Source organism: Pygoscelis adeliae, unplaced genomic scaffold (assembly GCF_000699105.1).
Source record: "Pygoscelis adeliae isolate BGI_AS28 unplaced genomic scaffold, ASM69910v1 Scaffold75, whole genome shotgun sequence".
In the NCBI taxonomy this organism is placed as follows: Eukaryota; Metazoa; Chordata; class Aves; order Sphenisciformes; family Spheniscidae; genus Pygoscelis; species Pygoscelis adeliae.
Genome location: NW_008824772.1, coordinates 2,711,897 through 2,737,730, shown reverse-complemented (window position 1 = coordinate 2,737,730; position 25,834 = coordinate 2,711,897). Strand labels below are relative to the sequence as shown.

General features: G+C 43.4%; 1 protein-coding gene across 1 annotated transcript in view; it reads left to right on the top strand.

The window, feature by feature from the left end:
- The window catches only part of RAB11FIP4 (RAB11 family interacting protein 4 (class II)), a 107,541-nt gene extending 91,726 nt beyond the window's left edge, over positions 1-15,815 (top strand). The window contains exons 4-15 of the mRNA XM_009323789.1: positions 2,238-2,461; positions 6,051-6,242; positions 7,799-7,933; positions 9,417-9,452; positions 10,381-10,480; positions 10,882-10,985; positions 11,570-11,710; positions 12,254-12,335; positions 12,598-12,735; positions 13,248-13,406; positions 13,762-13,905; positions 15,699-15,815. Coding sequence (XP_009322064.1) covers positions 2,238-2,461; positions 6,051-6,242; positions 7,799-7,933; positions 9,417-9,452; positions 10,381-10,480; positions 10,882-10,985; positions 11,570-11,710; positions 12,254-12,335; positions 12,598-12,735; positions 13,248-13,406; positions 13,762-13,905; positions 15,699-15,815 — 1,572 coding nt within the window. The remainder of the gene's footprint in view (positions 1-2,237; positions 2,462-6,050; positions 6,243-7,798; positions 7,934-9,416; positions 9,453-10,380; positions 10,481-10,881; positions 10,986-11,569; positions 11,711-12,253; positions 12,336-12,597; positions 12,736-13,247; positions 13,407-13,761; positions 13,906-15,698) is intronic.
- Positions 15,816-25,834: the final 10,019 nt, after the last annotated feature.

Genomic DNA, 25,834 nt, shown 5'->3' with positions numbered 1-25,834 from the left:
CTTTTACCAGCTGGTGCAATTGGCAGTGAGGGCTTTATTGCATTAAACTTTTTAAGAGAAACAGGAGCTCTGTGCCTGTGGGGCTTAGCATGCAGGAGGAAACTTGGAGGAAATGTTAGATAAACAAACACTCCTGGATACTTCTGAAACATCTTAATTGCTCTTAACAATCTTTACTTTTTCAACACCTACTAAAAAGGTCTTATTGCTTGTGCTGTCTTATTTGTAGATTGCAAGGTACTTTGCAAAGAGCAACAGCGTCATTATTCCCGCTTGCTTGTGACAATGCAAGGTGCAGGTCAGAAGATGTGCTGAAGGACCTGGGGCTATAGCAGGGCCAGGGCAGACTCCACAGCTGGTGTGTGACCTGCCAAACCAACAGCTCCCTGCGCATGAGGGGTCGTGGCCATGCTGAAGGTGCTGTGGCTCAGAGCTAGAAATTTGATTGCATGAGGCAGAGAGGCTTCAATGAATACTACATGGCATACACCAAGAATAAATCCTTTTGGACACCTCTTGGAGCAGTACCTAGGGAAAGTTTCAGGCTTAATAAGGCTGACACAGAAAAGTGGGAGAAAGCATATACACGTGCTTATTGTTGTACAGTGCTGAAGTGTCTTACTGATATTACTTGTGTATCTGGAAGACCTGTTGAAAGTTCAGCGAGAAGAGCATCTAGATAGCTGTTCTGAGTATGTACCTAGAGATTCAAACACTGCAGGTAAAGCTGTCCTTTTGACTGCTTGTGTGTTCATTAGTTAACTAGGTTTGAGCAGGTGGGGTTGTTCTAAATTTCTTAAACCTCCGTATGCTAGGAGTTTTCACAATCATATAAATTGGTATTTCAGGAAAAAATGGAAGGTGACACCTGCATTTCTAGTAGCAGTTTTTGCAAATCTTAAAAAGCTGCAGCTTCTGGCTGACTCTTCTCATGCTGAGGTGAAAAAGGCACTGAGAAAAATTGGTGTCATCAGCATAGAACATCATTAGTTCTGCAAAAAGGGGGTTTAAGCGTCTGTGGCTCGAGCATAGGAGTGTCCAGAGGCTATGGGGTTGACTTGAAGCGGTGCTGCTGCAAGCGGTGCCACTGTAACAGCGTCCCACTGAACGTGCTTGCCAGAAGGGCAGCTGGTGCTTGCGGTGGTGCCAGGCTGCCAGTGCCCTGGGATTCCTGGGGAAGGAGCTGGGCAGATGACAGTTGGGCCTAAATATGAGGTGTATCCATGAATGAAATGCTTCATTACTTGTGCCAGTAAACTAAGCCTTAAATGCATGATTGCCTTGACTTACTGGCAATAGTTGTGGAGCTTGCAGGTGAGCTTTGGAGTGGAGCTCTGAGTCAGAGCATTTGCAGGACGTGCTCTGGAGTCATGAGTTGTTTGTGTCACGCTGGATGGGAATTGTCAAAGCACTATTGTGTTGCTACGTATCAAACAAAGGACAGAGTAAAATCTTAGGCTTTATTTTTTCAATTAAGAATTCTTATTTGTCCCTCAGGGACAAGCAAATAGAAAACAGCTTGTCTTGGCTATTGTGAGTGCTCATGGGGCAAGGAGGGGAGGGAGGGGATGAACAGCAAGAGCAAAGTGTTGCAGTAATGAGAATGACATCTTATTTTAGTTGATACTTAATCAAGACGTGGTTCCAAGAAGCAGGAACAGATGGCTTTAGGTTTGGGGTTTTTTTCCCCTGCTCTCTTATCTTTGATTGTCACCAAGACTTACCATAAATGTTTTAACACCTGCCAACTCTTTCTTCACCTCATAGATTTTTGCCCATCCTCAGAGTAAACTGTTCGACTTACCTGGATTGCTTTTGTTTAATCGATAATATTAATCCATGAAGTCACTGAGACTTAGTCCTGTGATTATCTTCTTTCAAAGGATGCTGCTTTTTATAATAAAACTTTGAGGATATTTATTACTTCAAGTGCATTTTGATAGTAAATTAGGGCAAAACTGACTGCATTTTATACCTGGGTGTTGTGTCCCTCTCTCCTATAGAAGAGAGACACCAAGTCAGAGACAGTATTTGAGCCCTTGTGGAAGGTGCAAGCTACCTTAGGGGCTTGCAGGAACCAGCCTTTGTAAAGCAGGTCAGCCTTTTTGTTTTATGGCTTTTATTCAGTATCACTCTTGCTTACCAGGGCATCCAGAGAGTGGATTACTGCTTCTCCTGTATCCTCTTAGCTGCCTTGAAGGATGATCTGAATTGCCTCCCAATTCTTCTTTTGCCAGGGTGGTGAAATCCGGGACTGTGCCTACGTGGACAGCGAAAGTGCCTACGGCGAGTTGGAGCTCTTTCCTGATGACGACGCGATGACTCTAGCACAGCAAGAGGTTCACCATGAGTCTGACATGGACAGTGCTATTGAGAGTGCCCAGAGCTCGGAGGCCTCTGACGTGTGTCGGAATGAGGAGAAGGACAGTGTGCTTGGTGGCCTGTTTCTGCCTGGTGACAAGTGAGTGGTGGTTTTGCTCCATGGCAGCCCTGTTTCGAGGCACGTGCAAAAGAACCGGGGAGGAAGGAGCCTTTATGTGACTAATCCCTACTGTGGGAGACTGAGGATGCCCGAAGGATTTAGAAACTTAATATCCATTTACAATATAAAGGAGATGGATGTCCAGGTCCTCTAAGTGCCTTAGACAGTCTCAGCCCTGGCTCCTTCTGGCATGTCCTGTGAGCACTCATGGGACTTGTATGTTGCGTGTTGAAGTGAAAGTGTTGGGTCTTTCCAGAATGGATCACTGCATTGGCATCCCCCAAACTTAGGATCTTCTGTGTTCCCATAACCTTTAAATGCTGGAATTAAAACAAATACTTCCTGCAAAGCAGTGCAATGTGGGGAACGCTGCTTTAGCCTTTTGTACGTCTAGTTATCTGAAGATGTGGGCTCTGCAGATTTGCTTTGCAACTCCATGTACCAAGTTAATTCTGTGTGTTTCTAATTTTCCATAACCTTTAGCGCGCAACAGTAACTTGTGTTTAACAGAGGGTGTCCTGGCATGTGCATGTGTAACCATAGTTTGCTGTTAACACAAGAGTGTCTCTGTAATCCTAACCTGACTCTTCCCAGGCGTGTACCTGGGGGGTGTTGGTAAAAGCCGACTGGGGGAAAGGGACCCAACTTGATTTAAGCCTGCTTTGAGCTGAGTTAATGCAGTACCATGCGACAGAGCTCAACTGGGCTTGCTTTGCAAGCCTCTGCCCTGTCTTCCCTATTTTTGACTTGTCATCTTGAGCTTCTTTCATTGCTAAGGCAGTCCTCCTCCTCAGGTGCTCTCTGTGCAGCCTTATTCCTACCATCCTCCTGAATTTCTCAGCTAGCTGAGGTCTGGCCTTCTCCCACTTGTGCAAGCAATCCCAGAGAATTTATCAAGATAATTCCGGTTTTCATCAGCTCTTTATCAAACTTGTCTCCTTGCCTTGCTTCTTCAAAGCACCCATCCTTGCGGTGACTGACTTTTACCCATACTGCGTTTGAAATGAGTTTCTTTCCTCCCAGCTGTGCCGTTCAGGCTCATGTGAAGGGGCTGGGGGAGGCATTGTCCATCCTGTACCCTCTTTCTAGGGGGGGGCTGCTAAGAGCTACTGTGCTACTACTAATAGATCTTAGTTTATCCTCTGAGGCCTCCTCAGCTTTGGTAAATCTGTGGGAAAACACTTGGGAAACTTCATGCTTTTGTGTTAAAAGACATGATAGAGATTTTTACCTTGGCCAAACCATGATACCTGCTTGTTGAAGAAGCAGGTGGGTTGTGTATCAGATGTGTCAGCCCTCTGTGAAGTCCTGCTCTGGAGAACAGGAAATAGCTTCAAAAAAAACCCCAAACCTGAAAGCTTCCTTCAGAAAGTGTTAGAATGGGGAAAGACAGCTGCTTTTAGCAACTACCTTGAAAATAACTGTGCAATTCCTAGATGGTTTCCAGTCTGAGGCTGGTTATGAGTTCAGGATCTACCCTGACATGGACTGTTTCAACCCAAGCAGTTTAAAGTTTGGCAAAGCTTACGAATAACTACAAATTAAAAGTTCTAAGCAACATTATCAGGTGGGTCCAGCAGTGGTGACTGCATAGCTGCCATAAGAGAAACTTAGGTAATGCATGAGGGATAAGAATGCTGAACTCCAGTCTGTTGGCAAGCGGTGACATTCCAGGGCTATTATGCTGGAGAGTGGATTTTATGGACAAGTATACGTTATCATCCCAGCTGAGGTCATTCACCTCCATCCTTGGTGGAAGTGTTATGAGGAGCTTCTTCCTAAACTGACTTGGTGTAGCAACATTGAAATGAAAACAGCAGCTACAGTTACACAGATCATAGTCACCCAAATACTTACCAGTACACAGTATGTCTGTGGCACAGCAGCTCTTTATGAATAGATGTTAGTGTGATGTGTTGAGCTTCTCACTAATCCGTCTCCCAGCCAAAGAGCCTTGTTAGGTAGGTTTGATCTGTTTCTGGTATTATTCCTATCTTCATCCTTTAATAGTGTGCCAGGGTTGACTTGCCCTAATTTCTGTTAATGTGAATTAGATAAATGAATTGCAGGTTATAAATGAATCTCATCAAAACAGGAGAAATAAAAGAGCATACATCTGAAACATTGGCAGGCTTCCTCTTCTACTAATTGCTTTTGGAGGGAAGGGATATGCAAATAATGCTTGCGCCATCGGCCAAAGGAACACTGTTGCCTCTCTTGTTTACAGCTCACAAGTGTAGTATTACAGGAAGAGGAATCTCCCTGTCTCCGGAAGTTCAGGGCACGGTTGAGAGGCTCAAGGTAGACTCAAAAGAAACCTAGGAGGCAATATTGTTGAGCTGCTGGAGAACAACATTGACTGGGAGCTACTGTTCCATGGCTCAGCTAGTGGAGTTGAAGATACAAGCACTGTGCACTGAAGCAAAGGGAGTGAAAAACTTAACCCAATCTGCACAAAGCGTCAGCAGGTTGAATCAGTGCCTTGTCTGTATTGCAGAGAGGCTCTGGATTCTGCTTTGTAGTAGGAACAGTAACATGTCGAGCAACTCCAGGGCTTCACAAGTGGAGCATGTGTTTCAGGCCTTAGATGTGCATTTTCTGTAGGGAGAAGTTTGCTTATAAGAACTTGTATGTGAATTTACTGGCTTGTCTGTTTGAGTGCCTTACTGAGGTGGGAGCTGAGCAAACCTGTGTAAAATATCTGCCTCTGTAAGACAGCACACTGCGTGACTGCAGGGTAGTCTGGACTCTGGACAGGAGAATCGCCGTGCACCCTCTGCAGCAAACTTGCTCCATTGTATTAGACGTGATGTGCTCAAAACTACTCTGCCAGCTGCTTTCCTATGGTGCCTGGCTCTGCTGATCTGTTTACCTATATGTCCTCTCACTCTGAGGTCACAGGGTCCTGCCATTCCCTACCTGTTTGGCATTATCTTAGGTACTTCTCTGGTACTAAAGCACCTTTTTCTTGTGGTCCATATCTCCTCTGAAAGACACATTTTTGTCACAATGGAAGGAAGGGCAGGAACTCAGCCTCCATTCGGTCACATCTGTAGCTTTAGTGACTCTGTGGCGTGCGGTGAGCTGAAGTTTGTTTCTGGCCACACAAGAGAGTGGCTGGAGCTCATGGGGTGTGGGAGAGGGTTTACGGGGATTATTGGGAAACTCTGATTGTGGAATAGAGCGACAGCCTCTGGCTTGTACATGTTCCTCTTGCTATCCCATGCATTTCGGAGTTGTCTGCACAGTTCCTGCATTCAGAGCAGAAGTCCATAAGCAACAGTCTTCACCACTACGTGGAAATGGTTGAGGTGTGCTCTTTAAAGTGAAGTGGTTTGTGTTGATCCAAACCCATCTCACAGGTAGCTTGTTTGTAGATTCTCATGCTCTTGTCTTTCAAGGCACTATGTCAAATGCACATCAGATGTGTTTAGCACTTCAGTTTTTTAGCACAAAGTCGGTGGGTTACAACTTCAAATGAGGGAACAAGCTGTAAAGGTGGAAGATTCCATGTGAGGTGAGATGCTATCAAAGTCGGCCTTCGAGACGTTTTGACCTCTTGTTTCAGGTCAAGTCCTCACAACCCTTCTGCAGCATCTGACCTCTCAACTTATTCCACTGCCTCTCTGATCAGTAATGAAGAACAGTTTGAAGACTATGGGGAAGGAGATGATGTGGATTTTACTCCCAGTAGCCCATGCCCTGATGATGAAACCAGAACCAACGCCTACTCTGACCTTGGCTCATCTGTATCTTCCAGGTTGCTCCTTATTCATTAACAAACAATTTTTCAATTTTGTTCTTCTCAGCACAGGTGACCATACCAGAGTTTACACTCGTTACACAGACTCACCTTAAAAGCAAAATGTTATCAGTTCATTTTCTGCCCTGCGATTGACAGACTACATTTAATAATAAGAGCTATAGCAAGTCTGTTGTTTCCAATAACCTCTGTTGGGTTCTGTTGAAATAACTGGGCTGTTTTGCTTGTAGAGATTTCTTTCTATTGCAGACAGTAGATTTTTACAGTTAGGGCTAGTATTGGAAGTTACCTGCTGCAAGCTGGAAACCAGCTTAGCACTATGCACCAGCCCTGATGCAGTGGAGAGAAGACCTGCAAGAGAGCTGCTCCTCTTTAGTGTTCTGATACTACAAATCCTTAGCACTAACCTGTAAGGTGAAGTGCTGTATACGGACAGGGATTTGTTTGAAACAAGCATCCATATTGACTTGAATGTCTTGGAGAACATAAGCAAGTAGCTGCTGTCTGTTAGGAGCTGGAAACACCACTACAGTCCACCAGTTTCTTGGATGTGACCTCAGTCTCTGTAGCTCTTACGTCCTGTAACCAAGTCAGTTGCTGATTTTAAAATCCTTACCCAAGCAAGGGAATGGGTGAGCAGGTTTGGGGAAGTGCCGAGCATGAAGATGCTCTAGGATTTGACTGCTTGGATCAATAGCACACAAAGGTCTTGTGCTTCATTGCTAACACAGGACAACCTCACTGCATCCCTCTGTTCTGCATGTAACCCCCATGTGCTACCCTCTGTTTCAAGGACTTCTGCAATCCAACCTTGCCACCTCTGTCATGCATGCAGAGCCAGCACCCCTCTTCACCGCCCCTTCATGATGATGGCTTGTGTCCTTCATCCCCTATTTCCTCAGGTTTATGCAGCCCTTTCCATTCCCATTCCTGGGGCTCTGTGCACTTCATGCCATGATTGCTCTCTTTTATTTGAGTTTATTTTCTCTTTATCATGCCAAGAGCTACTGTTATCTCCTCTTTAGACCTATGTCCACTTCTCCCTTCCTCTTCATTCTAGGGTTCCTTCTGTCCTACCATCTGAGGGGGTTCATGTGACTTCTTCTTACCAGCCTGCTCTGTTTTTCATCTTCCTGTCTTTCTCTTGAAGAAAAGACTCTTCAGGTTGCATGCCAGGCTTCAGTGGGAAGATGGGCAAGATGAGAGTGGGCCACATTGCTGAGGTGGAACGTACTAATGTAGCTGCTTTTGCTACATGCATCGCATGGACTCTGTATACCTTGTGCTATTCTTCCAGTCACCCAAACTGATTCTTTCCACTGACACCCAGAACACGTCCTCTATAAAGCCTCAACTCAGAGGACGTTGAGCTTAGTCTTAGGTAGCCCTAAGACTAGCATTCTCCATCATCACCTCTAAGTTTGATGAGCTGCAGTTAGAGGTAGTTCCCCAAGTCCCTCGTCTGTGATTCTGACACACAGACACGCAGTCAAGAGGAAAATCTGTTGAGTTGGTTACTATAGCCAGTAACGTCTCTCCTTTCCTGCAAACAGTGCTGGCCAAACACCCCGAAAAATGAGGCATGTTTATAACAGCGAGTTACTGGATGTTTACTGCTCACAGTGCTGCAAAAAGATAAATCTACTCAACGATTTGGAAGCCAGGCTGAAAAACTTGAAAGCAAACAGGTAAGCAGCCTCTTGCACTGCTTTTAGCAATGCCCCCTTGGAAGGGGACTAGCTAGTAGCAGGAGGAGAGAAAGAAAGAGCCCTCTCCTTCCCTGTATCCCTTTCTGTCTTACACGTGTTGTTCTTACAAAACAGTAAGAAATTCAGACATTAACATCTAGCCTGAACCAAAATGCTGTTCTTCATTAGCTAGTAACTATTTTTCTGACTTAAGGTGCAGACAGCATTAATAAACTCAAATATTTTAAGCAATGAGATCTTTGCAGAGTGAGAGTGATATTTCCAGGAATTTTTCCCAGGAAGTGGGGTCTGCTGTGCTGCTTAGTGCAGATCTACAGTTACCTACTGTTTTCTCCAGGTAAGAAGGAGTGATCTGGCAGATCCTTAGCTAATGCATATAACCTTACATACACCTCTCCTAAAGCTATTGGTCAGCAGAGGTGCTTCATTCCTGTGGGATTTTTTTTTGTCCTCAAGGGAACTCGGAAAAATGATGAATCCTATGGCAGAAGTTACTTTTGGGGTTCTTTGCAATTTCAGCTTTTTCCTTACATGTCTATCTCTGCCACTCCATCCACTTCTAAACTGTGCTGAGCACTTGGAAAGAATCCAGTGCTTTCAATAATCATCTAGTGGTTTTGAAGAAAATTATTTGGTGAGCTTCTAGCTCCCCCTAGAAACTGAATGTAAATCCTGCCTGTCTGCATAATCCTTGGCACAGAGCACACTGCACTGCTTCTTCTCTTGATGACACAGCAGCATAGTACTTGGTATGAACAATGTTCCTGCCCTAGCAAGGAGTCTGCTAACACCCAGACCACGACCGGCTAGGGCTTTGGTAATTTTATGAGTGAGGCTGTGTATACCTGGCTGAAAGAGAGCGACGCTCTGACAAAGAGCTGTGTGTCTGTGTGCACACAGAGATGCGACATCCTTTTATCAAGAGATACAGCTGGATATTTTGATTTGGTTCTAGTGCTGTTGTCTGGAGTCTGGTCCTTCATTTAGATAATACTAGTCTCTGGCTGCAAAAGGGAACTGTAAAAATGGAAAGCATCTCAGTTCCTGTGCTGAACTGGGAAGCATTATGGGAAAGGATAAACTAACTGTTTATAAAATCATCTAAAAACTGGGAATCTAGAATAAATGTCCATCACTAACTCAGTGTCCCTTTGTGGTGTTTCTAATGTTAGTTTCGCTCTGATTTGCACTGACAGATCTCTGCTAAATATAACAGTATTTGTAAATTTAATTATTAACGATCACAGTAATTTGTGGCTTCATTCGTCTTCACATTGTTGGTAACTGCAGCTTTTGATTAAGTTGTCTAAGAATATTGTTCACAGAATCACTTTTTTACTTCACTAAAAAAGTCAGTATTATGTTTCATTGTGCAATTCAGCTGGAGTTTAAATTAAGATTGAATCCAACACTGATCAAATAAGTGTTTAATTCCTATATCATTCCTTCTGTATCCATGTAGCCCTAACAGGAAAATATCAAGCACAGCTTTTGGAAGGTAAGAGTCTTCAACTTTTTTATGAATACGTATGGAATCAGCTGTAACAATTCCATAAGTGGGTGTGGGAGGAGGGAGGAGGAATAAGTTTAGGAAAACAAAAATGTGCCAAGTCACATTTTCAAGGGAAGGGGCCTGTATTTGGATAGGGATGTTACAGAATATAGAAGCCACTGCTAGTCTTGGAGCAGGCCCCTGAACTGGAAAGAGCTCTGTTAAGAACATAGATAGTTGCTTCCTTGTCTGCCAACTTTCAACCTTTATACTGCTATTCCATCAGTCCACCTATTGCTTCTTTTGCCCTCATAATGTGGGCCTTTTTGTTGTTGCTGTTGCCGAAATGCAAAGGAAACCAAGAGCATCCCTTTAAAAAAGGACATACAGAATGGTGATCTTCCTTTGACTGAATGAACCAGCCCTGGGCTGGGGAGGGCTGTAAGTTTCGAGAATATTTTAGATAATCTTCAGTGTTATATATTCTGACGCTATTCTCTAGTGGGAACTGCTTGGAAAATTTTTTTTTCTGCTTTTAAAGAAGCTCTTAGGGTATGAAATTTTCTAGATTGACTGTATCAACCAGTACACAGTGGTGACCTTACTTTAAATTTCTAGTAAGGCAAATACAACCCAGTACATACTTTGAATAAGGCTAAGTAGTTTTTAAACTGTTAATGTTGGTGGCGGATCCTATCAAAAGCAACAAAGAACTTGTACCCTAGAACTAATGTCATTGATTGTGCTCAGTATGGCTTCATTTAGCTAGCAGTCTCTTGTAAGACTTGTACTTAAACAGTTGTAATTGTCACTGAAATGATTGCACAGATTTTAGCATCGGATGCTCAAAGTGCAAAGCCAGGCTATAAGACAGTACTCAGACTCTTTCTCCTCCATCTTCATCAAGCCAAATATTATCCTTCTGATCTTTCAGACAACTCTTCCACAACAGTAACTTCAGCAGCAGTAATGGCAGCACAGAAGACCTATTCAGAGACAGTATAGACTCCTGTGATAATGATATAACTGAAAAGGTGAGAAGCCGTGTGCATTGCGATTAATGTACCCAACAAAATCCTGCTGGAGACATGCATCAATTGACAAAGCTCTCTTGCTTACAGTTACCAGTCATCTGAAGTAGCTCATTCAAAATGTCCTTGATATTCCATTAATGTTATGACTTCGCTTCACAAAAATGCAAAAACTGTGCAAGTACAGATCTAGACATTGTATTAGTACTTCTTTATTGTGTATTTGCATTGATCACCTTCAAGGAAGATGCAGGATCTGGTGAACTCAGAAATTCAGAGCTTAATTTTTCTGCTGGCTTTGCAGGGAAGTATGCCCCCTTTAAAAAGGGTAGCATAGCTAAATGACAGTTACAAAGAGCGAAGAGAGATTCAAACTCTCAATTCTTTTTCACTTCCCCTTTCAGGTAACGTACCTAGAAAAAAAGGTGACAGAACTGGAGAATGATAGCCTGACAAATGGTGACCTGAAGAGCAAACTGAAACAAGAGAACACACAGCTAGTTCACAGGTAATAAAGCATGGAGCCAGTTCTCTTTATCATGTCAGAGCAGAGCTAGAACAAAGTTGGAGGGAAGGAACATCTCTACCTATAAAATATGACCAAGTCTTCTGCCTTAATGCTGACGGGCAAAATAAGATAAGGCTTCATCTGAGAAGTCCAAGTGGAATTGGGCTGCCTTGCTGAATTTTCAGCAAGCAGAGACCACCTAAGCACGTTTCTTAGTACAGAGATATTACCAGCTTGTACAGAGCAAGCTCTTCTGTTATAAGAGAGATGACCACTGGATTTTTTTTTTCTTGCACGTAGCAAGAGCAGAAGGCTGGGTCATAGTCCCAACTTCTTGAGACTGAGAATGAAAGAACAATAGATGAACTGATACTACTTAATTCTATGCTTATTGGGAAGTTTAAATACCAAGAGAGATATTGGGAGAGGTTAAATGCCAAGAGGGATGGTGACATAGAATGAAATAAAGGAATGGGGAGGAAAGGGAGAGGCAGTGAAGTTGCACAGGTTTTTTTTGGTGGTGTGTTGGTTTTTTTTTTAAGTACTTGTGAAACTGTTACTGAAATGAGATCTGGTTTCCTTAGAGTTCATGAGCTAGAAGAACTATTGAAAGACCAAGAAACATCAGCAGAACAGACCCTGGAAGAAGAGATAAAGAGACATAGAGAAGCATATAGCAAGTACGAAAAAGAGAAAGGCACAGAAATTGAACTGCTAAATACAAGGTAACAAACATCTTGGTGCCACCCAGAACAGAGTACAAGTTCTTCTTTTCTTCATCTTTACTTAGCATGTAAACGTAGGCTGTTCACAACCAGACAGTGCACAGATGGTTACAGGTTAGTAGTTCTATAGAGTAGCTGTGCAGTTGCATGTCTAATGCCCAAAAGCTTGGAGAATGGTTTACATTAATGCTTTAATCCACATGGCCCATGTAGACAGCTTAGCTGGATATTTGGCATGAATTCAAGGAGGGAATTGTGACCTGCTGTAGCAAACACTTGTGTCTGCATTTGTTTCTTCCTACTTAATTCTTTTTAGATACCTGTCGTAAGGAGCATAAAAATCTGAGGGTCAGTGTAGCATTTTTGGCCCTAAAAACAAACAAAAAGTACCCAATAGCTCATGAGAAAAAATGCTAAGATTAGAAGATGTTCTTGTTTGGTCTCTCTATGAAGTGCAAGTGAAATGGCTTTTTAGAGCATGCTGTTTTGCATGTCTGCATTCTTGAAGAGGCATTTGCTGTAAGATTTTTGTTATTTACACAGGGTTCAGCAACTGGAAGAAGAAAATGGTGAGCTGAAAAGCACTGTCACACGACTGAAATCACAAACGGAGAGATTAGATGAGGTAACAAAACTCCTGAGTGCTTGAGCAATTTAACAGCAGCTTGATTTGTGTAAGAGCAAACTCATATAGTGATTGGCCCAGCTGCTTTAACTTGCCTTACCTAAACAAGAATATTGATGGAATTGGAACATTGGTCACCTTTATTGGGTCACCCTCCCCAAGAAACATGCCAGCTTATGACTAGCTGTGTCTATAGATTTATGTTGTAAAACTGAAGATGGCTCATGCACTCGCAAGCTATGAAGTTCCCCATTTATTCTAGGAAAGGCAACGCATGTCGGATAGGTTGGAAGACACTAGTCTGCGACTGAAGGACGAGATGGATTTGTACAAGAGAATGATGGACAAGCTGCGGCAGAACAGACTGGAATTTAACAAGGAGAGAGAAGCCACACAGGAGGTAGGTGTGAAGAGGGATGTAAGACCAGGCAATCGCATCTCATCTGCATGGAAGCCTGTCTGAAAAAGAATGGACAGGCAGGATGAACACTGAAAATACAACATCCAGTGAATGCATTACTGGATTGTGTTTCTATGGGAGGGGTACCCACAGGGCAATGAATGCTGCAAGAATACCTAATAAATGGCAATCCCTGACCCAAAGGGTTTACAACTCTGAGAACTTGCAGCCTTGAATGTGTGCCCTAACATTTCCTTTACTAAGTTTGCAAGGGGAATTATGCCTCTCGGACACGAAGCTTAGAGAGCAGAGCCGCTTCCAGCTCTGAAGCGGTTTAAGTGACCTGTGCTTCCATAGAAGAGCAAGTGGCTGTGTTGTAGGAATGTCCAGCCTCAACCAGGCTCACATAGTGCTTATATCAGAGTACGGAGGTGCAGCACAGAGATGGCTGCTTCCAGGGAGGGCTGGTTGTGCAGGGGCTGGAGAGACATGGCCTGCTTGCATGCCCGCAGCTCATTGAAGATTTGCGGAAGGAACTGGAGCACTTGCAGCTGTACAAGCTGGAATGTGAGCGTCCTGGACGTGGGAGAAGTTCTTCATCCAGCGTGAGTGAATTCAATGCCAAAACCAGAGAGGTGGAAATGGAGCATGAGATAAAACGGCTGAAGCAGGTGAGCAGGGAAGGGCCTCTCGATCCGTGTGAAATGTGCAGGACTGCTTTGAAAAAATGCCTATAGCTGCAACCCCTAGCACACTGCCTTCAGATTTTGACCCCTCCTTCCCACACAAGCACAAGACCCGCATTGCATCTGTCTAGGACTTCTTTGCACTGGTGGTGTAAATTGTGCACATAGGAAACACCTGTGATTCAGGAGGGGCGGACCTGTCACTAGTGGCAAGAGAGTTGCTGTTAGCTTGCAGCCTTACTCTGTCATGCAAGCTACCTGTGATTTTAAAAATGTATTTATTTTTTAATGAAACCTTGTAGGAGGAACTTAAAAGCAATGTCTCTTCATCCTTAAATAGGAAAATCAGAAACTTCGTGACCAAAATGATGATCTTAATGGACAGATCCTAAGTCTTAGTCTATATGAAGCTAAAAATCTCTTTGCAACGCAAACAAAAGCCCAGTCACTGGCTGCTGAAATTGATTCTGCGTCAAGAGATGAGGTAATAACGCTTTTTTTAATCAAGTACTACATCCAAAAATATGCATTTTTCAATGCAATTAACTGTCAAGGTTGAACTGTCTGAAGCTGACAAACGAACAACAGAAAAATCTGCTTTGCTAGGAGTTCAAGAGTGTTAGAAGATTGCCTTAAATCTAACAGTGGTTTTGGATGCTTCTTTTAATATCTCTTCCATTTGTGTGTCTCAAAAAATTGGAATTATTAGAATCTCAGTGAACTGTTTTACAATGGATGTATTTTAACATCTTCTGTCTTACAGGGTATTGTGCTATTATGACATTAATTTCATACAGAAATTACCATAGCTAGTTGCTTAAATTTTTACTTTCTGTTCTAGATTTATTTCTAAGTTACTTCAGTAACAAGCTCTTACTTAGATCTAAATTTGAGCTATATATTCCCTGTAGCAGAGCTGAATTCTTGGAGAAAGTAGGTAGTGTGCGAGTAATAATCTGGTAATGCTTTGGAAGATATTATAGGAGACCCATTTGTACGTGGGCTGAGTCAAGCTGGTACAGCTTCCTTTAGGCTCCAGGACAGATAGTGAGATCAGGCCAATGGACATGTAAGAGCTCCAGGGAAACAGACAGGTTAGTGATGAAGGAGATGAAAAGGAATTGTTTTTTCTGGACAGAACTTCCCACTACTTCTTCAAGAGGAGTCCTGAGACAAACCTTTTCACCCAATCTGTACTTGAATGACCCTGTCAGCATTAGCTCCTGGGCAGTCCCTTGAAGTGAAGTGCATACTTGAGTTTCTTGCTGAAGCAGAGCACTGTGAAGAAAGGCCGTTTAATTGTTGAACTCTAATTAGGTAAAAGCAAATTGGGCTTTTGCTATTGTCAAGACAAATCTTTATTTCTCCTTCTGGATCTCATGATTCTGGCTCATGCAATACCCAGCACTCCCCCTCTAAAGGAGGAAAGTGCCTTACAGCTGTGGCCCAGGCTTAGTAAACCTCACTGACCTGCATAAACTTTTCCTGTTGTGCCATTTTCCTGTATAATCAAAATGAAGGTAAGAAACTGCAGGTTCAGGGTGGGACTTTTATGAAGGTTAATGGAAATGGACACCCAAATCACATTAGCTTTAGGAGGATCTGGGGCTCTGACACTCCTGGGCAGCTTTGTCAGCTTGGCATTAAACATGCAGAGTATAAAAAGCAAGCAGTCTTCATCTTTGGAGAGTTTGAGGGGCCTTTCACAGCTCAAAGGTCTAGTGAAACACATCTTTAATATAGAACATAGAATATTCAGTGGGTTGTTCTTGAGGAGTATGTAGCTGTGTTGTTTTAGGGTTTTTTGGTAGGGTTTTTTTGAGAGAGAGTATGCACATGATACAGAGGCAGCCCATATTGTTCCCAGTGCAAAACACTGAAATCCTTGTTCTGTTCAGCAGCCTCTCATGCAAAGTGCTTTAGATTTCAGTAGATACGAAAAAAATTGAGTATCATGAAGCTCTTGCACTGAGATGAGGAAGCTCATCCGTGGTGTGGTTGCAGGAGGAATTGGTGTGTTGGCTGGAGAATTTGTTTCAAATGACCTGCCAAAAGATTCCTGGTGATGACAGTTCACCACCTTCCTTAATGGTAAGGATCTTTAACATACAGATTGTTTCTAATAGAGATACAGGGATGAACTAGAGGTAGAATACCTGTCACAGAAGGGAGTTGGTGATCCCGAGCAGGCGCTAGTGTCTCACCTGTCTGAATTTCATGCTATTACGTAAACTAGTGAGAATATTTCAAGACTAACTTTGAAATGTTGTGTTTCAGCTCATGGAAGCCCTTAAAGAACAGGAAGAGATAAATTACAGATTGCGACAGTATATGGACAAGATTATTTTGGCAATCCTAGACCACAACCCGTCTATCTTGGAAATAAAGAATTGAAGAGAATATGAGAAGGAAAAGCAGCAACTGCCTGATATTTCTGCACATGCCACTGGATCTAAACAACACTCTGATACTGTAAATTAATCTATAAATATATATATACACTACGTGTGAGTGTGGGTGCGCGGGTGTGTTTATATGATGTTTGGTACACTGTTACTTGTCATCGAATTGGCTTGGTTAGACTTTTTCCATGCACTTTCAATACCTGTGATAAGATGGATACTGTATATTAATGTAATAACAATATAACTGGATCATGCTGTTTTAGATACTGGACAAAATGACTCTACCTCTAGTTGTAAAGGTGAAAAAGACAATGGAAACATATGGATGTGGCCCTAACTTTAGGAGCAAGAATTGTTCTTTCGTTCTTCCAGGAATTTGGGTACCACAAACCAACTAACATACCCAGATCCAGTTCCTGACTGGTGCTGACTGTGTAATTTCCTATTTAATTTAGTTTTAGTACTTAAACCACACATAGGATAAAACAAACTTTGGGGAAAAGGAAAGACACAAAGTAAAAGGGAAGAAGAAGAAGATGATATTGCAGAATTGTTGCTATTTGTGAAAAATCACCATCCACTTGTTTGCCACTGTCAGCACGAAGTGCTTTTTATGTAAGATCACTTTGGAGCCTGCTTTGGGATGCTCTGAGCCAGCCTGCTCTCTAGTGTGTGTGCGCATGTGTATTTTTTTTTTATGCCAGGGTCCCTGTAGCATTGAGGCTAAGAAGCTCTTCAAATCTGTTCCCCTATTTTCAGGGGTTTATCATGGGCCATTAAGATGAATTCTGGGATCCCGCCCCTTCCCCTCACCCTTAATTTTAAAGATTTCACTGAAGGAACACATTCTAGTTCTTACAAAAAAAGAAACGGAACAAAAAAAGAAAAATCGCGTGAAATAGCCCACTTCAGGGGGAGGACGAGCAGCCCTTGAAATCACGTGTTGAGTTGCTTTCCCACCCCAGACACACTGCACTCCTTTGAGATTGACATTTTGTGGGCAAGCTGTGGAGAGGACCAGCTGGGTCCTAACACAGTGGTGGAGAGAAGTCTGATGCGGAGTGACTTTTACCTATAGGGCAGTAAAAAGAAAAAGAGCTTGGTCTTGCAGAAGTTGCCAATCCAGACTGAGTACACACATGCATATCTAAAGCTCTGAATAGGGAATGCATCCTGATTTAGATGAGCAGTTGTGCAGGTGCTTAACTTTAAATGTGTACTGTGACTGCTTATAGAAGTTGGTAGGACAGAACATAAGCTTCAAAGTTGAGTGGATGCTTAAATGCTGCCTTAAATAGGGATGGACTTCAACATGTGCCTGTGTTCTCCTGAGCTGGATCTGTGTACTGTAGGCCTAGGACCTTTTTAATTAATAATGTAGCTTACATAAGGAGCTTATGGAATTGTTTGGATAGTTGAATGCTTAAAAAAAAAAAAAAATTATTCCATGCACTTTTTTAAAAGTAAAAACCTCACACTCTTGATTCACACCAACTGGCACAGAAAAATAGGCCCAAGTATTTGGCTTTCCCCAATGCATAGAGATGTTTTCCTCTATTGAATACACTCCCCAGAAGAATGTTACAGTAGCAATGACTGTGCTTTTCTGTGTATTTCTTGCTGTTGGCAGTGTCTTGCCCCTAGTATTCTCTTGGTGTATCTTGGTGTGTATATGTGATGCTTTTTTCCTGAATTTGAATACATAAAACATGTATTCAGTTATGGATGTAAATATATATATATATTTTTCTGCAATCTCTGTGCTCTTGCCTTCAGTGATGTGTTACCAGAGTGATGGGAAGGGGGGGCAAGTACTGAAATCAGGCTTTCTTGAAGGTAAGAAAATAAAACCAGTTTGTTTCTATGTATCTGCATTAGGTGGGTGTTAAAGTAACTGGAAAGCGAGAGGGACCAGAGGAATAACTGTGGGACACAACATCCCAGCGCACAAAGATGTCTGTAGGACTTCAGTGCTCTGGGAGAAATGCTACAGCCTTGTTCAAACAGTGATGTCTCAGGGCTGGTTTCCTGAGGCTCTAGGGTCATCTGGAGGAAGGGATTTAAAGACTACTCCTTTGCTACCTGGCAATGGTGTAAAATGTCCTGTGCTAAATGGCAGCAGCTTCTGTTTGTGGAGAAGCAGGTGGGACACCATGGACACCCCACACACACGTCTTTCCCACCCGTTGCTGCTTCTGGATGTGCCACTCAGAAGGTAGGAGAGGAACAGTTAAGCCAGCTTGGTGCTACCTACAGCTCCCTGCCTACAGGACTCTTCACCTGCACTTTAGTGACGGCATTTCCCTCTGCGTGGTGCTGTTTGTGGGTTGTGCCAAGGACTTCGCTCTTTTTATAGGCCATAGAGAACTGTTTCAAATTGTCAGGGGGCTGTTGCTTACCTGCTGTGGCAAGCAGGGCTGGGTGAGCCAGCAGCCCTGCTACTGCAGCTAACTCTTGTTTGGTAAGTTACACTTCTGTCCTGCTCTCATGCAGTGGATTTAAATAAGAGTGAAGCTGCTGCAGGTCAGACTGGTGACCAAATGTTTTCCCCTAAATATTTTGAGGTAAACTGGACTCTGCTTCAGAATTTTAATAATCTAAACCCCATTCCCGATAGGGTCGAACATCAAATGTTGAGGACTATTTCACTGACAATAATGCTGAGCATTTGGGAAGCAGAGCCTGGCTTACTTCACTGAGACCACAAAAGCCGGTGGATGTGATCAGAAGAAGACATGATCATAGAGGTAGCCAAGTTTTTGTGCAGGTAACTATATGTAAGAGATGAATAGTCACTAATAGTGACAAATAGTCGCTAAATCTGGCTGAAATCCTGAAAGCAGCGCTCTAGCCAGGGGTACCCAGCAGTCAATTTTCTAAAGACTTGCAGGTCATCTTGTTTAGCTCTGTACCCAGCTGCTTTAGCATTTAGAAGCTCTTCCTTGCTCCAGTGTTTGCATTTGAAGAGTTGTCTTACCACCATGTTGGTGGTGTTTGTAGCTTTGTTTTTATTGCATAAAGGATTTACACTTCTGGTCCTGGGGGGCCCTCGGCATGGCACTGCTTTCTCTTACTGTTCAAATACATATCCAGACACTTGCTACGTTTGACAAACAATGTGAGCTGGAGGTGGGAGAGGCATTTCACTGGCAGATACATTTTCCTCTAAGGTATCCACCTCTGAAAATACTAATTAGCAATTGCATTTTTAGACTGAGTAACTACCATAACTACAGATAATGGACCGACTTGTCTTGCAGTCCAAGCCTTGGAGAACTCTTCTATCCCAGAAAAGAAGTCATCACATTTTATGACATGCAGGTAACTTGGTAATAAGGGATCACTTGATGGGTCACTGGGGCAGGGAGAAGAGTAATCTGATATCGATGTTGCAGAGAGTGCGTATTTTGATCAAGCGTCAGACAGACACACTGGCAGAACAGACAGGAGATGCGGGAGATAGGGAGGCACCGGTTTCAGTGTCTATTCTCTGAATTTCTTATTTCTTTACTGTGAGCTTCCTTTGTGCTTTGTGCTCACAGGCCAGCTGGGGAAGTAGTCTGCCTCTGTGTCAGTCTTACTGTTAGTGGAACAAGGGCTTCACTTCCCTGGGTAAATAACTTCAAACACAGAAATGTGGTATCATCTCACTCCAGCAATACTCAAGTGCAGTAAACATTCTTGTGTCAAAACCATGCTTCTCATTTAACCCTCGGGGATGCAAACACAATCAAAGGTACTGTATCTTGATCTGCTCCTTGGTTCTTCCTACTGTAGATTGTGAAAAGCTAAGTGATACTCTGGTCAAACCAGTTGCAAACCACTGCAGGTATTTTTGTACAGTGGAAAAAAATGACTTGCTTCTGGCTAGAAGCTGTCCTTCATCAGGCTAATCCCACACACAAGCTACTGCAGAAAAAACCTCTTTCAAAACTTGCACTTAAGAGTACCTGAAATGTAGTCTCTCGAGATTTTTCTGATGCTGGCTGCTTCCCTCCAGACATCAGTCTTCAGCTGCTGCCTAGTTCTGGTTTTGGAGCGTGTTGCTGATTCAAAACTCTCTTGACATCAAAAGAGTATTTTTCAGCTTTTTGAATAACTTCTATTAAAGACTGAAGCTGTTTGAGAATTTGTCATGTTTTGAAGTGCAATAGCGACAAACTGTAACCATCCCATCTATTTTTAAGGAGTTTTTAATATGCAGATTTGTAGCAAGTCTCAAAAAAAACCCCAACCCAATACACTTTTGCTGCCAACTTTCCTTCTATGGTCTTGAGAGAAATTCTGATGTTTCTCAGCCAGCTCTGTAGGGAGTTGAACACTGTCATTAATTCTCAAAGATATGTGTATCAACAAATATTTTGCTGTCTGAATGCAGCAAAAGTTTACTTCGGTAGAACTGCATTACTCTCCAGGGAGAATCTTGGCCGATAGTATTTAGGCTCCCTAATCGGGTTAGTAATCGGAGGCTTTGAAGCTAATATATAAACATACGTTGTGGCCTGCTACATCAGTCACTGTTCAGCAGTCTCTGCATCAGAGTGCTAATGACGTGATGAATCTAAGAAATAGAATTTACAAATAAATGAATACTTTTTTTTCTTCTTTAATGGCAGTGAATATACAGTGGTTTTCTCTTAAAACAAATATTGCATGTTGTGGTTTGAGGGATTTTTTCCAAGGAAGGAAGGAAGTAGCAGCTGATCAAACACTTGCCAAATCAGTGGCTTGGCTTATATTGATCTGAGTGAAAACTGACTCAAGCTTTAACTGAGCAGTTCCTGGATTGGTTCTGGTGTAAGTAGCAATGCTCGTGTTCTTGTTATGTCATTTGTTATTCAAGGAATATTGTCAAGAAGGCATGACAGGTGATGTAACACGGCTGATTTTAAAGGATATTGTTCAACAGTTGCTGGCATTTTGTTCCTTTGCAGCATCCTCAGGGTTGTTTTCTCAGTATTTCTCAATCCAAAATATTGATCCTAGGAGCAGTTTGTTGTTGAAGCATGTGTGGGTTTCTTATTTAATGAAACTCTGCATGTGCCTTTAGAGTTTGATAAGGATTGCAGTAGGGGTTTGGTCTGAATCCTGTAATCCTGCACAATGCACTGGGAGTTGCTCTCAGTGCGAGAGAGTTGTTTCTTTGTGGGATTCTTCCCCAGTATATATTCTGCTAACCTTTACGCTCTTGGTCTTATCCCCAGCCACTGTGCCTGCTGCTAGAGTGCCTGTGTGCCTTGGGGCAGCCACATTAAGCGGGTGGGAGGGACAAACACGATATTCTTGGCTTCAGTACGGCTTTAGCCTCTGAGACGAAGAATTTTAGCCCTGGCTTTATACCAGGCCAGTCCCTGTCCATGCCTTTTGTGTGGTCCTGAAGACAAGTTGTGTCCTATCTACATGACAAAATCTTGTAGCTGATTCTCATGGTATGCAAGCACGTAGGGTGATTAAGCCTGAAGTTCATCCAGGTAAGGCATCACTGGGACGTCCTCGTAAGTTTTGCCTTGATTCTGTATAGCTATCCAGTTGCATGCTGTACTTACACACTCTGTTTGCAAGGCACAGCCCTGCTAGCTTAGCCTAGCAAGCGTACCTTATAGGTAATGACAGCAGCCCATTAAGGTAGAAACGTCTGCATCTAGGGTCACTGTACCGTAGTTCGTCACAGTGCGGAGCCAGCTGACAGTGCCACATTATGTTCCTCAAACTTTTTTTTTTAGCTTACTGGCTTAAGTTTCAAAGTTTTGTTCAACTGCGAGAGTAGTACCTATTCAAACATATGATTAGAGAGAGATTAGTTTTTACTTGAGCCTTAAACCTAATGAAAACATATATTAACAAACATGGACTACTTTGGTATAGTTTGGACATCTACCCCTAGAATCTGTATTTCTTTTTTATGTAGGTGTTGTTAGTGGTGCAGCTGTGACATCTGCACTGCCAGCTTTCGCATCACTCTTCCCAGCAGAGTGACATTCACCCTGGCAAACCCCGGTAAAGCCTGTTGTGCCCTGCCGAAGGGCGCGGAGGTGATTGTTCTGGCAGGCACACATTCAATATGGAAACGGTAAGGGGTGCAGTTACTCTTCCACCCAGGCGGTTGGAGCGCAGTGATCTTCTTACGCTACCCAACGTCAGCCCCATTTTATTTAATACCTTATCCATAGCTAAATTATTCTGGCTTTGGAGAAAGGAAGTCAGAAGGGGAACCAAGAATTTCATATCATGTGAACGCTTTAGTACGCTATAGGGCAGTAAATGTTGCACTGACGGTATGTTTAAATACTCAAATATTTTGAGAATTACTGTAAAATCAGTTGTGGGAGCCATTTGTTTTGCTTTGTTGCACAGACTGTACTTAGATTTTTTTGCATCGTTACATATTTTAGTACTTTTACATATTTTAGTACGTTACCTTTTACTTCCCTGTTGTGAGGATACATTTTCACATTTTATCTCCTGTTTTGGGCACTTTTTATATACGCTTTTTTCATTTGATCTTTGTCTCTGGTTTTCATGTAATGTACATGTGTATATATAAAATAGATCAGATTTGTATTCATGTGCCTCTGAGATGTAAAAAATACTCATTTTGTACAGGTTTTTTTAGAAGCACTACGTCATGGTCTAAATTACGTAGCAAATGAAATTTAACATAATTAGCAGTTCTTTGTCTTGTTTTAGAAATAATGTGTCAGGTGGCTGGTCTCTTTTGTAAGGCAACGTCACACACACACACTCCCCATATTTATTGCTCTAGTATCGTTACAAGACCAATTCTATCCACTTGTTGGTTTCAGTTAATTCAAAATAATAAAACACCTAACTAAATGTTACGGTCCTGACTTGGAGATTATAGTTTTTATTCACACTAAAGCCAGTTTGCTTCTTTTTACACTTGAAATGGAAATCAGACCAGAATCTCATTTGAACACGTTGCCCATTTCAGGTTAACTTCAGTTCTGGGATTACTTTTGTGGGAATGGGCAAGTGATTTACTTTGCCCATTGAAATGGAAAGAGAAATAGCATTACCCATTAATAGACTCTCCTTCTGAGAGAGGGTAAAATGCTTTAGATTACTTCTTCTGTTCCCTCCCTGGCTTCTGTGGCAGCTTTTCTAAGCTTTTCTAAGGACAGACCCTGGATCTGCATGACTGGAGATCTTCCTCTTGCAGATGAGAGAAACTGGGTGTCTCACTTTTCACATTTTGGCAACTGCGGAATAAACTCCTTCCCTTGGGGTTTGTAGCACAGCACTCTCCTGCAGCATTTGGGAAGCTAAATAGATGCGTTGTGAGACTGGGCCATCTGTAACTCCGGCAACCAGGGACCTCGTCCTAGAAGTGTCCTCCCCTCCCACCAACCTCTTGTTGAGCTGGTACTTTAATTTCTTGAGTGTTGACCCCCTCATCTGGTGAGATGCTTGAATTGTTCCCTTTCTCGCACCTTGTGGTTTATCAATACCCCACTCACCGGCCCCTGGACGCAGCAAGATAATAAGCTGTGGTAAGTCACAAGACAGGAATCATCAATATCCCCTAAATCTCCCAAAACACAAAGTTTTGATCTGTAAAACAATATGTTCCATCCTCATGGAGCAGATTTTTTTTAACTGAATTTGGCATCTACTTGACAGATTTTAAAGCTGCCTTAGAAGCAAGGAGGTGGTTTTATTTTTTACTTCAAAGGCTGCTTGGTATGAAAATGAGCAAAGTCCACTCGCTCCATTGTTACTGAAAAAAACTGAAAAAAAGTCAGGAAAAGTGGCATATGACTATTTTTAATCTCGTTCTGTAATTTACAACACAAGTGAAGTGATGTCAGTACTGTTGCAATGTGCCATTACACTATTTTCTCTGTATTTTCTTGAAATACTTTCTGGGGACAATAAAGCTGTCCTTGCTGATGTGGATCCTTTCAGGTAGCTGTAATGTACAATCAGATATGTAAATAAATTATTTGCTTTCCCTGCATGACTAAAACATTGTCTGTAGTCGGTGACTGATTCGATGTCCCTCCTTACGCTGCATCCCTGGCACACGCAGTGTATACCCACCTCTATTTCTGTACTTCATTTAAAGAAGGATTGCACAGTTCTGCTTTCGCCTGCCCAAATGCCAACTTCATTAGCTTTGGCCGAGTTACACGGATGTCAGAAGGGAATGAGTTTGTCTCAGTACGTGCCTTATCTGACAGCCACAACTATGTTAAATTTCCAAGAGCTTTGTGGGATACATAATGCCGAAGTTCCATGGGACTGACCCGTTAATCTCTCCACCCACAGCGCTCCCCTTCTCAGTTGATGGGAACTCCAGCTGTGAGCTGTTTGCAGGATTTGGAGCCAGCTTTTTAATCTGACTTAAACATAATTATTTACTGACCCGTGTGGCTAATGAGCATGTGCTCTGACTCCTTTCCTGGGGAGCAGCGAGCTGCCGTGGGGAGGGCACAGCCTGAAGCCACGTCCTCGGGGGTGTCTGGCGCTGGTGCGCAGTCTGACCTCGCACGGCCAGCACTGACCACCCCAGGGCATGCCCACGGGGCGCTGGAGAGAGGACGTTCACTGTTAAACTAAAGGCAACAGCTTTCCCCCTGCTCACCTGTGCCAGGAAGAGGCCCGGTGGCGGCCTGCCCGTCGCCAAGCCCCCGGGAGCAGCTGCTGCTCCCAGGTGTGCTTGGATGAGCCCTCCTAGGAGCGGGACAGCAAAGTTTGCCCACGAGGGGCCAGGGCGGTGGTGAGAAACCTCAGGCAGCGGCTGGGAGCCGGGGCCTGTCGCCGGTGCGGTGCGTGGAGGCAGCGGGGACAAAAGGAGGCCCTCGGTCTGGTGCGGGCGTGGGCCAGGACTCACCAAGTCGCCATCCCCAGCAAAACAGGCTCTGTTGTGAGGCGGGAAGGCAGAGGACGCACCGGTGCCTGCAGGGCCCCCTTACCAACGCTCTGAGGTAATTTTTTTTTCTTCTCCTCTGAGCTGCCAGACCTGCTGGCCTATTCTCTGGTCTTTATTTTAACTGCTAGAGTAAAAAAGTAACCTAGTAAGTGACTAGCTGTTTAGGTTCAAGGCTACTTTTTGCGAGAGTCTGTGTGGAGTGAGGGGAGAGTGCCATGGGCACAGTCACCTCAGGGGCAGCTGGCCCCGGGGCTGGTGTCTGTGGGCACCGTTACCAAAAAGAGGGGTCCATTAGTTTGGGAAAATGCTGCTGATAGAGGGGCAGCCACAGTCAGCCTACAGAGGTGCTGGGTGCTTCTTACTGGGAAAAATGGGGCTTTTCTGTGGTGTCTTGGGGAGAATCCTGGGGTGAAGCATCTCCTCAAGCAGCCCTGTGCAGCTCGCTGCCCCATCCTACCTGCCCGACAGTGTGTCAGAGGGAAACCATCAGAGTTAGGCTGGAAATGCCAGCAAAGCCCACACTGACATGGCCGCAGGGTGCGGATGGCTCACGGCCGTGCTTCCACAGGGGGATTAGAGCGTTTAAAGTTTGCCTCCTGAAAAGCTACTGCTGCCACCCCCAGCCTGCTTCTTCATCAGGTGTCACTTGTGCCCTTGATGTAAAAAAATGTGACCGTTTTGCACCTGTGTGAATGATGGTGAAACATGTAAAGCCAGAGAACCAGGCCTGTGGTGTATTAGTTAAAATCTGAAGTGGAGTCTAATGTGGTAAGCTCTCTGCCTCCAGCTGGGCTCGAAGCGAGAGAGAGGGGGAAAGGGAATTTTGAAAAGACTTCACTGATCAGTTCAAGCCTTGCAGGGCAAATGTTTTCCTTTTAAAAAGCATTTTGATGATCTTCAAGTGATTATAGTGTTGCAAACTGCTTTGATTTGGCTGTCAGTAGTTTCTAAACCTGGTATGTGTCCTTTACAGTATCACCCCATGTGGTTGCTGGGCAGCTTTTCTCCCAGTGGGTACAGATATTTGGGGAATCAGAGCAAAGACAGTGTATGAATAATCCATGGAACAACTTACCCGCATGTTATCTTCTCAAGCTTCCCCATTCCCAGACTCC